The sequence below is a fragment of the Lepisma saccharinum genome, chromosome 26 (genome assembly GCF_977018435.1).
Source record: "Lepisma saccharinum chromosome 26, izLepSacc3.1, whole genome shotgun sequence".
In the NCBI taxonomy this organism is placed as follows: Eukaryota; Metazoa; Arthropoda; class Insecta; order Zygentoma; family Lepismatidae; genus Lepisma; species Lepisma saccharinum.
The window spans coordinates 31813053-31825869 of NC_139254.1; the positions used below are offsets into that span (position 1 = coordinate 31813053).

The 12817-nt window shown below is 39.0% G+C and overlaps 1 protein-coding gene across 1 annotated transcript in view; it reads right to left on the reverse strand.

The window, feature by feature from the left end:
* Ac3 (Adenylate cyclase 3) overlaps positions 1-4143 on the reverse strand; it is a 568126-nt gene extending 563983 nt beyond the window's left edge. Inside the window, exon 1 of the mRNA XM_083112151.1 lies at positions 3297-4143. Within this exon, the coding sequence (XP_082968277.1) occupies positions 3297-4109 (813 nt within the window). The 5' untranslated portion in view covers positions 4110-4143. The remainder of the gene's footprint in view (positions 1-3296) is intronic.
* Between the last annotated feature and the right edge of the window lie 8674 nt (positions 4144-12817).

A 12817-nucleotide genomic window follows, 5' to 3' on the forward strand; every position in this document is an offset into this window, starting at 1 on the left:
CCAATCCGAGATAATTTAAGTCTTCATGTTTATTCCCTTATTTGATTCTCAGATATAGAAGCTTCAAAAAGTATAAATTTCTTTCTCACTGCCCATCCTTTTCTCCAGCAGACAGTTGAATGTACCGATAAAGATTACTTATATAATATATTAGAACAATAATGATCACTAAATTATACAATTCTTTCTGTAATAGTTTCTGATTATTATGTAAGTATCCATTATATTCCAATATTTACTATAATAGCTCAATATGTTTACGGGTCAATCGAGAAGATATATATCGCATCATGTTAATAGTTCAAGATTCATTGATATGCAACTTAAGAAGTCAATAAATGTTTATGTTTGATTATTGTACAACCAAAGACAGAAAGACCGCGGAACTGATACAATTTATGCCACTTTAAGATATTACACGGTGATCGTCTATTTTGCAAAATTTTAAACCAACCCAAGTTTGCTAGTTAATTGATGTTACTTTGAGCTATTATTAGTAAAATCGATTAGTCCAAAAAAGTTTGTCTTTATAGTACTGGTAGTTTCAGAGATACTGGTAAGTGACTGGACATGATCGTAGAATAAGGGTACTTTTACCATATTTGCTGATTACCACCAAGAATTATCAATAAATCAAAAATGTTAAACGTAAACAAACTCGCGATTATATGAATATTTAGGCAGAACATAAATTTTTCGAAGTAAATTTTTATTTATTTAATTTATTAATTGAAGTATATATATATATATATATGTATGGTGTCTATTAAACATACAATTCGTTTTTATTATCTTACGTAGGCCGCGGTGGCTCAGTCGGTAACGCGTCTGACTACCATGCTAAAGGTCCCGGGTTCGATCCCCGGCCGGTTAAAATCCGGGAACTTTTCTAACGATGGAAGCGGCCCCGGCGCCCACCCAGCGTCGAATAACATGGGTACCTGGGGGAAACCCTGGGGGGTAAAGGCGGTCAGGGGCGTGATGCTGATCACATCACCCCCACTCACGACCGGATCAAGAAAGTGTGGGGCGTTACCCCCACACCCCCTATACGCCTTCACGGCGTGGTGCTATGCACAGGGGAGCACTTTACTTTTTTTTTTTACTTTTATCTTATGTTTACTAAAATATTCCTCTAGTCCGTCACTATTCGTCATTACCTGTGCGAGTCGTGTCGGACGAATATTCCAAATCAATCCTACCTGCATTTAACATATCTTCCTGGCAAAAATAAGTAAACTTTCCTCTGGGAATGGTTCCATGCTATGAAAAGGGGATGGAGTCCGCACATTCTCAATCTCAGCCATACTGGAGGTGATCAGGCACCATACTCAGGTCACCTTTAACACACTCTCACGGCTGACCATGAGGTACATTGAGTGGATGCTGGAAACTGCTCACACTCACTTTAGTCAGGAAAACTCTCTGAAAAATTGCCACCTAAGATCATCCACCCCCATAATTTAAGCGAGTGGTAGTACCTTACTGGAGCATTATTAAATATGTTTAATGCCAATTAATAAAACCATGACGGCGAACGACAGAAATTTTTGTATTAGAATTACGAAAGTGTAAAGTAACGCAGTTACTTTTTAGGAATTCTAGCTGTAAATAGCTACTTTTATAAGTAATTAATTACCTGTAACTATAATTTTACTGCACCTTCAGAGTTACTTTACGACGCCTAAAATGTTAACTTGAAAATTTGTTTCATAGTGAAGGAGTTAAATTTGGCAATTCTGCTTCCAACTGTGTGTCTTGTCTGGATGCTAAGGTGAAAGTATCGTCGTTGAAGCGTCTAATGCAAGAACATCCACTCCTTTTTTCAATTCGTCAGTTCTAATTCCGAGCGTGTTTTGTGTGGATTGCTGCATTCATTTGAAACGTGGTAGTCGAGTTAGGAGAAGTTCGTCGAATTATTAAATTTTGTTGAGCTTTATTTCAATAAATTATCATTGATTATGTGAATATGTTTGCAAGAAAATTTCGAGCAGAAAGAAACTGTATGCAACTAGGTTACTTTCTAAAATTAGTGACTATAAGTGTAACTCAGTTGTAGCAACATTTCTAACAATGAGATTAATATAACTGATATGGATATTAAAACTTAATAGTTCGATAATGATTAGAAACTGAAAATAAAAACACAGGTTGAGAGAAATAATAAAACTGCAGCCTATTATAAAGATTATGGAGGAGATGAAAAAGAATAGTGAGTAAAATTCTGAATGTGAAGTGGAATGATAAAATTACAGCTTACAATCATGAATGAGAGTGATGGCGAAAAAGACTAGAACCAATTAACATGTTACTATGGAAATTAACTTGAGGCATGTTGAAATCATCTGATTAGGTGGTAATTAATAAGATAAAATTATCATAAAAGGCTTAATAATAATATGATAGTCTGTAGTGATAATTAGAAGTAAAAATATTATAAATAGAGGGTGCATTGATCAGAGGAGAATAAATCTATTGTTTGCAGGTTCATTGCTACGGCACAACCTCGTATCGCACGTAGCACACCCTGTTCTGTACTGACGATACTCTGACACACAGTCAGAATAAAGCCGCAGTTCGTTCACATTGTTGCCATTAGCCAAATTGCAGAAAATGGCATAAAATGAACTGATCAAACAACAACAAATAATCTATACCTATTTTGGATAATGTAAATTAGCTCTAGGTATTTCAGATCTTCAGGTGACAACTATTTTGGAAAGACTGTGAAATTGAATTGAATTAAGGTGCTGTTTTTAAGTCAAATTTATGCACAGCTAGGCTTATCGGGACTAGAAGTACAGTTTAAATTTGGATCCGGTGCCTTCACCGGGTATCGAACCTGGGAACCCTTCATTACTATACTAAGTGACGACGATATTACTACGTCAACGGGAAGATTCAGGGAGGACTGTAGACTAGAAATTAGTGGAGCAATAAAGTAAAGACAATTGATGCTGAATGGTAAATTTGTTTCAGCTAAGTGGCAACAGTACTCTGCAGAGAATATGTAATTTAATTTTCTCGCATATTTGTCACTGTGGCAATTATAATCAAGCTGATTGAGGAATTTTCTATTAGGAAGTATACATCAGACTTTTCGAATGTTCTGACACGTGTGACAAGGAAGGAGAAAGTTTCAAGTTGAAGGATTCTACCCCCTGCCTTAATCTTGCTGAACCACTCAGTCGCATAATGTTGTCGATATTTTAAGGATAAAGTAGCAATATTTGGAAATATTAAAATGTTAAAATCAAATTAAGAGAGCAAGTTAGTAAAGAACAATTTGTTCTTACCTGTTCGACAAGATGCGGTTCGTTCTTTCCAAGCCGTCCAACAGCCACCAAATACGTTGCACAGGTACCACAACTCAACATGATGCAATAGCGGAGCCTCAGGGGAAGGGTGACGTAGAGCAAATAGTCGGCCAGGAGAACCCAGCCGAGGGTGTCTCTGGGGGTGATCACGAGGTTCTTGAGGAAGAGCTGCGCAAGGATTTGTAAACTGAAAAAAAGCCAGGCGAAAATCGGGATGATGAACCAGGCTGTCTCTCCCAGCCGCCTCCACCGGCAACACACCAGCAGCACAGAGTTCAACACCAGGAAGCTTCCCATCAGGAGCTTCAAGAGGATCCGGCTCTCGGAAAGGTCTTGCAGGTACAGGACCAACATGAATATGTCGTAGAGGACAGCCGCGAACAGGAAACACTGCACGTCGATCCTCTTCTGCTTCACACAGTACGACTGGTACAGGTGCTCCACTTCCGGGTCCTTGAAGGCCCTCTGGAGAAACTGCGGGAGGATCCTGGACACGCGACGTTTTTCCAGCGCGAATTTGTCGATCTTGATGACACTCATGGACGAGGTGGATATCTCGCCGTACTCCTTGTTCGCGTCCTCTTTCCGTCCCCTATCGTTCCCATCCTCGTCCCCACTGTCCACTTGGCTTTTGTCCAGGAAATCCGAGAACGAGTCGTCGTCTACGACTTCCTTCGTCTCCTCCTGCCCTCCGCCTTCCACGTTCGGTTGTCCCGTCGCGGCGTCGTTGGACTCGTCGTCGGGTCGCGGCGACCCGCGTTTGGTCTCTTCGTCCGCTGGGTTTTCCGTCATTTCTGCGCGCGTGATGCCATCCCCGATCAGTCGACTGCGACCTGTACCGGCAGACTGACCCTCAGCGCGGGCTCTGATGAATTCGACCTCGGTTACCGTCGGCAAAGTTCGTTGGCAAGACCCGAGCAAATCAATACAACGCCGCTCAGGGCGCTGAAACATGCCTGGGCCGTCTATTAGGGTTTGGCGGGATCCGGCTACGATCCATTGCGCTCTGCAATACCCGATAATATTTTCTTTGGCTGTTTTGACGTATGTGTTGGTGAGATAGTGTAAGAATACTATAAGAATTTTTCCTCCCCTCCTGCCGCACACTTGCTGGCCGTTGTAGCTTAAAACGAAAAGAGAAGAACGCAAGTTTGATGTCTCGACAAGCGAGCTGAAAACGCCAACATTATTTGCTAAACTAGGACTTCCATAAGCTATTAATTACTCACCATATGACTCGCATTTAAATACTAACTTTTGAAACGTTCATAAGCATAAAAGACACGTTATACAATCACAGGCCCTAGAGTGCTTATTCCAAACCAAAGGCTACAAATCAATGTTAGGTGGTTTCCAAGAAAAACAACGTTTGATTTGCGTATTTATATTTTTACATATTTTGTTTATATTAAACGCGAATATAAATATTTAGATTCTTTTAGTTTAAGTCCGGAGCCGTGGTGGTCTAAATGTCGCCCTCAGTAGAGGAATGCTCAGCGTATCGCCCTACAAAGCCATGAGTCCCGGGTTCAAATCACGGCTAGGACATGGATTTCTGTGTTTGTCCATATGAAAAAATCGACAATATAATAAACATTAACATGTGTGAGTGTTGAGAAAATGGTGAATGGGGGGGACTACCGCATAGGGGTAGTTCTTAAAAATAAGTCTGTATGGCGTCTGACTGCCACGCGGTAGACCGGGTTCGATTCTCGGGGTGGTTGATTTAAGATCGGAATTATTTAACCTTTGTCCTAGCATAAAGCGGCTCTCGCGCTCACCCAGCCTAAAATCAATGGGTAACTGGGAGATAAAGACGGCTGGGGCGTGAAACTGATCACATCACCTCTAAAATGGCCGAGATCGAGAATGTGTTGCGCTCTACCTTCACGTCATGGCTATACACCTTTACCTTTATTTAAGTCCACTTTTTACAAAATAACTAATCGGGACTGAACCTGCAATTTAAAGTGAGATCCAAACCACTGTGCAATGTACCTTCACCACTATCAAACCCGGGACCCCTTTATTACAAGGCGATGACGTTACCACTAAGCCATCGAGGAGGCCTTAATGTCGATTATGGACTTGATAAGGAAACACCCACAGATAAACATCCACGCTAAGGCTGGACCTCAAACCATCAACTTCAGTGTCACGTTTGTGAGGATATCACTAAACGTTCTTAGCCACTTAGCATACATTTTGACGTTTACAGTAAGTCTTGGGAAATGGGGTTGTGTGACATTCTAAACAATCCTTCATAATTTCTGTAAACGGCACTTTTCGGAATATTTTCTTGTTCAGTCGTGCATAGACCATCGTCTTTAGGAGCTGTTTTGGTCAAGTCAGCAGGGCACTTGTCTTCCAATCGGAAAATCTGGGATTCAGTTTAGGGGTAACTCATCTTATGTGGGTAACTCATCTCACATCATATCCCTACATGAGGGTGCTCTGGGCTTCCCTCAGCCTCATATATAATGTATGTGTACATGGAGGTAACGGTGGATGGAGTATGGTGGTAATCATGTCACTTTTACATTGACCGAAATCGTGAATGTGTGATGCCCCAAGCTGAACACACCTTTCTTGAGATTCCACAGCTTTTTGCAATGTGCAGATGAATGTTTTTACTGGGCTTGTAGAGAATCCCTTTACTTGCCTTCGTTACTTTCTGAGATAAGCAAGTAAGTAGTTGACTTAGCAATAAGGTGGACCTGAGCATAGAAATAGATGCATCTTAAGTACGCTTACATTGAATTTCGAAGAAGAATAAGATATGGTCTATGGTATAATTAATTTAAATTTCGAAGACCTGAAAAATAAATCATTTTTTATATCTCACATATTAAAATATGTCATTTCATTTCTTAGGGCGAGCGGTCTAGATGCTGGGGAGCGGGGATGTGACCAATCCAGCGCGACAAGAAAAGCAGCAGCCTGTAGAACGAGGTTCACGTAGTACTTATTTCCGCCACTTCGTATCTCTCGGCGCCACTCTCCGCTCCTCACTTCCCTTGCCAGCTTGTAGAGCGTCCGCCGTAAGAACTGAAAAGACCTATAATCACAATAGACTTTCTTGGGCTTAAGAGATGTAGGAATTGTGAGGTTAAAAACTTCTCTGTATGGGTTTTACTTGTAGGAAATATCTCGTATCAGAGTATAATCGTGGCTTGACGCCATTTTGTTTTGGCATTAATCGAGATCTACATTATTCTATTTCCGCTTATTAGATCCAGTTTATTTAGCGCATACTATACGACATGTAATTTATTAATATTAAATAATTAAATATAAAATAAATAATTTTATTAATAAAATCCGAACAAAGTAACTCAAAAATCGTCTTTCCTGCAGGATTAGATTAGTTGGCTCATTTATTTGAACTATAATTGTAAAAATATTACATAATAGAGCTTAGCAGATTCCAAATTTAACCGATGCCGGTACTATCATCAATTCCCACCAATACTGTAAATGTAAAGTAAAGTGTAACCCTACTTTAATAAATAATAACAATAATAATAATAATAAATGTAATAATTAAAGTTGACAAAATATAGATGAATATTAGTGATTGAGTGTGCCACTTCAATTTAATCGGTCACACGAACAGCGTTGTAAGCAGCAGTTTTCTCGGCAATAACGGCAGAAATTTTAAGTTGACAAAATAAGTGGTTTTGGTTTTTGGAATATAGTAGTGACACGTTTTATAAACAGATGATTGTATTTTTTTGGAGCACTGTGAAATATCCTATTTGAGGTAAAACGTATTAAAAAGAACACCATCACTTATTATTTTGCTGTTTCTGTATCATTTGGACTTCGTTGAATACAATCTTGATCATGTAACCGGTCGAAGTATTAGAATCAATATATCAGTACTTTATTCAAAATATTCATGAAAATACATTAGGATATTAAAATACCTGTTAAGTAATCACAATATACAGTTTTCACCCAATCTTGGTTCAAAATAAAAGTAAACTTAGAGTTTTGCATAACTTTCAGGATAATTATACCGCGGCATTTTTGCCGATCCCACGAAAGACCAGAACGACGAAGTATCGGCCGGTATCAGTAAAAAAATGCAACCGGTGCTTTCTGATAGCGATATAGCAGAATCGGTATCGAACCAGTCCTGTTACATTTTAAAGCTTACGCAGAGTTAGGGTAGCCCGGCGCTATTCCGACCAATTGATTATTCCGATCAAAAGAAGTATAATGCTCTGCTGAGCATGCCTCTTGCGCTGCTTGGCGATCATTACACCATTAGTTAAGTGGAACGTGTTGTGGAAAGAAGTTGTTTGTATTGGCACGGCGATTTTACCGTTGATTCATATCTAGCATTGGATTTTGTCTGTGAAGGTATGCAACACTACTCTGTAGTTTTCAATAGTTAAATATTTACGTCACCAAACTTAAGCTGTAGCTCTTGAATGAATCGATATTCCTGTATGACTTGCTTTGCTGTGTTAACTAAGGATACAGATTTCTCCCCGCCCACCATATTTGCGACGTATTTCTAATGCCTGCAGGGTAGCCAACCCTGAGAAAAAATATCTGCGGTTTGGGGCTATTTCGATCAGTATTTATGGGGCTTTCCCGATCAGTTGTTTGTGATCGATATTTAGTCATGTAAAACTGAAACATATACAGTATGTCACATACTTGTTGGTACACTAAAATTTATAACAAAGAAAAATTTAAAATATGGAAAACTAACTTTTATTTTTGGTATTTTTATATATTTTATATATTAACGTGTGGGATTTAAATAAGTTGTCCCATTTATATTAATACACGTGTACGAACAGGAGTGTGGTATAAAAACGGTGCCTATTATTATTACTTAATTTATTACATTCAACTGTAAATGTTTAAAATAACTTATATAATTAATAATAATAAGTTATTGATTTCTCTTAACATGCTCTGAATGATTCTGTTCCTAATGAAGCCAACCCATCTACCTCAGAAACAATGCCTGTCCCTACCATTCCTGGTATTTCAACTCCACATAAATCTCCTGATCCAAACAATACAGCTCCCTTCTCAGAAATCGTTCCTATCCCTACTAAAACAGTGTCCCGGAAATGATGGAAGAAACTAGGACCACGCCATTTGACATCTGATCAAGTTTTCTAGGAGGTAGTCGAAAAAAAGAAGACCACATCGGCTCAAGAGAAAACTGCATTTAATGTGAGGCCTTGTAAGAAGAATCAAGTCAGGAGAAAAATAGTCTCCTCCAGTGATGAAGAATCTACGAGTGACATAACACACGAGGATTAGATCGTCCCCTGTGGCTTCTGTGGTGTGAAGTATTACTCGAAAGGAAGTGCAGCAAGAGGAGACTGGACACATTGCCAGACGTGCAAGTTGTGATTCCACGAGAGCTGTGCTGGTTCTTTCGGCAGAAAGCAATTTACATGTGGCAAGTGCATCTGAAAATCACGACTCGGTTAGTGATCACTGATTACAATAGCCCCAAACATGATCGTAATAACCCCAACTTTTCCAAAAATCCGCACTGTGCAACTACTTGTTTTTTTTTATTATTATGTGTAGTGTATGTACTTCATTTCGAAGGCCCAGTTCCGTATTTCTCGTAAAATGTGAATACTAATGTAATGTGTCGACCCATTATTGTTTTACAAATTTTAAATTTGTGACGGAAATTGAATTTTGAATCTGAAATGATCAAAATAGCCCTGGGATAATATGAGCAAAATGATCTGTAAATTGAAAAGTACAAATATCCTTTTTTAATTTTCTCTCTAAATGTAAAACTTAAATGTTTATTTTGTAGTTTCTGTACTTTTTAAACTACAATATACAAAACTTGGTTTGCTAACAATGTCAACGGCATGAAATATTGAAAAATATAGCTACACGTGTACGTATCAGTCATCTAGTTATCTTGAAGTGCAATCTCAAGGGAAACTACGTCTTCACTCTGAAAGTCAGTGATGAAGTGGCCAGAAGGCGAGATTACTATATACCTGTCACCACAATGCATTAAAAATGTGTGGTTACTATATACTAATCACAATAATGCATTAAAAAGGTGAGATTGCTATAAACAAATCACAATAATGTATTAAAAATAGTGGGCCTCCCGATGGCGCAGTGGTAGCGTCGTCGCCTTGTAATCAAGGGGTCCCGGGTTCGATACCCGGTGGAGGCACATAGTGGTTCGGATCCCTCATTAAGCTGTAGGTCCAAATATTTTACATTCTATTGTGAACTTAATTGTGTGAAAATGTTATGGACAGCGTGATCTATTTTTTGAAAATTAAAATTATTTATTCAATTATTATAAGTATTTTATTCTGACACACTTCTCTAATAGACTATGTCACTCTTCCTTTGTTTCACTGTACTTTGCTGTACATAGATATAACTAAAAGTTTACATATTTTGTTTTGTCATCTATATTCAAACATTCGTGTGTGTTCATTTCTATGAAGGAGAATGTTCCAACCTTCCCCACTCAGTATAACAACCAACCCACATGGTGGGGCAGGTTATAACAAATACAAGGTTACTCTTGTTCTTTATAAACGCTCATAGTTTGTTTGCAGTTACTGTATAATTTAAAACTAAAAATATATAGTTCCTTGTGTGTAAATGTTCGTTTATGTACTGCAATGTATATACATCGGCAATATACTTTACAACGAAAAGGGTTGCAACTATACGCGATCTCTTCTATTCCAGTCATTGTTGCTGTCACCCACCAGAAAATTCAGAAAGATTTTTATGTCGTTTTGACGTAGTGATCAAGAGAGAAATAATTTATCAATGTGACCTTTAGGAACTGTTCTAGCTCATTGTTTTGTGAACGTTTCGCTTTAAATGACAAAGATGATTCAAATCCAATTATCTCCAAAGTGCAAACATCCGTTGGAAAAATATTTCCACTTACACTTATCTAAGTGTCCCCCTTCGATTTCCATGAAACTTGGCAGGTGTATAGAGGGGCCCAAAGGAAGAAATATGTGTTTTTTTGTTTCGGCTAAAAAAGGTTTTATGGGGAAAAACCTCCCCTCTAATGTCAAGATGAGGACAAATAGAAGTGGGGATCTCACCCCTGTGTCCCCCTCCAATTTCCATGAAACTTGCAAGGTGTATAGAGGGGCCCAAAGGAAGAAATACCTTTTTTTTTCGTTTCGGCTAAAAAAACTGTTTGAGGGGGCAAAACCCTACTCAAATGTCAAGATGAGGACAGATTGCAGTGGGGATCTGACCCCTGTGTCCCCCTCCAATTTCCATGACACTTGGAAGGTGTATAGAGGGGCCCAAAGGAAGAAATACCTGTTTTTTTGTTTCGGCAAAAAAATTGTTTAGGGGTTAAAAACCGCCCTCAAATGTCAAGATGAGGACAGATTGGAGTGGGGATCTGACTCCGAAACAAAGTAAATCTGGCATAGGAACAACACGCTCATATAATTATAATTGGAACACACACAGCACAGAACTGTATGATTGTCGGTACCAAACGCAGTACAATTGTAGAGAGATGCCGAATTCATAGACACCGTTGTTCCCGGATAGGCATGGGCATAACAATAGACGGATTAAGGCAGGGTAACGGAACATCGAAATAGCCGCACACGGGAACCATAATCCTATCAAGCATCACCTAAATATCAAATAGGTGATATCCATAGCCAAGGACACAAGAGGATAGTTCCATAGATGAATGCACAGCATGTATAAAACATTTATTACCACCAGGAAGTAACACGAAACAACGTTATGGTAACCGATCTGCCAACTCAAAGTAAAGACCCATGCATCACATTGAAAACCGCCCCTATTTTGTTGCTTCCACGGTGTCAATGTACATACTTGTCACAGTAATGGTACTCCTCAAAAAATTATTTAAACATAATGTTTGGTAACATCATGTACATCTGATTACTGCCACTGCACCACAAACATCACATATCGGATTACTGTCACCGCCAAAACAGAATGCCACCGGATTCTCAAATGGAGGTGGCCTTTCGGGAAGATACCCACTCTTATACCATGCGTATTGGAAGACGTGTCGAAACCTGGGTGAGGACAACTGGTTATGTGTGAGTTATTGTAGTTTGATAATGTTATTGCGTAGGTGGAGATTAATGTCACTGTGTAGTAACAGGACAAGATCGGAATACAGTCGCACGAAATTTTTCCAAAACCTAAATCCATACACATCTAATGGTTGGAGAGTGTGAGTCAATCCTTTAGGTATTTGTCAACAGAGTAATGTTTTTGTCCCGTGATGTCACCTCTCGCATAACAATATCACTATGTCCACTTCACGATTCCATAGCAGAGCATGGAAACCTGAGGGGTGCACAGGGGTCAGATCCCCACTTCAATCTGTCCTCATCGTGACATTTGAGGGGGGTTTTGCCCCCTAAAACAGTTTTTTAGCCGAAACAAAAAACACGTATTTCTTCCTTTGGGCCCCTCTATACACCTGCCAAGTTTCATGGAAATCGAAGGGGGACACTTAGATAACCTCCCTTGTTAGTAAGAAATCATGCTTGCCGTTTAACTAATTCCTATCTACCTAATGGCATACCTGCAAAATATAATATAATTTGACATTTATGAATTCCTGTTTTGCATAATTGTCCTTTTATGAAATCTAGTTGAAAGCAAATATCATGGGGATATTTACATTGTTTTCTAAATATATCATCAACATGCTTATTCGTAAGCGTTTTAATCAAAATAGTTGTTAAATTTATGTCTGGCATGACTATGGAATTCGTAATCATTTCAATGATTCAAAATTCCCATTGCATATACTCACATTTACTTAGAACCGAAATAGCTTCTAAGGAATTATGGTGTATTTCGAATTCCACAGTTCAATTACTATTGTCTTCTATTTACAAAGGAGAGACAACCCAGACAAATATGGCTCGTGCAAGAAATATGACATAATATTACAATACTATGTAATGTTTTGTAGCTGTGCGCTACCGAGAGACAAGGTACTCTCTTAAACAGTAGTGTTAGACACACAGCGTCGTCTATTGGAAACACATCGTTCTACTCTGATACTCGTGGTGGTAGGTTAACCATCATTTGTCATTGTTTTATTTTCTATATATTCTACATGATACAAAATAGAAAGAAAATGAATAATGACAAAGAGAGCTTAAACAAAATGTTTTATAATTCGTAATTGAACTCTATATTCTTCCCCTTGAATTTGCAAAACCAGTTCGCGCATAGCGGTAGAGAAGGGGGGATCAAGTGGCCAGAGCGAAGCAGTACGCTGCTGCGAAAGCTGGTAACTGCAGTCGCTTCCCCCTTCACGGAATCCCATTCCCTCTCACGTGTTAATTGGTTTAGCACTCTCGCGTCACTACTTGAGTAGAGACTTGTTTTCGTTCGCTTGCTCCAGACATACTCGGGACAGAGTATAGAGCCGCAGTGGTGTAGTCGGTGTCGGCCTCCGTGGTGAAGTTGTCAGCGTATCGAACTACGAC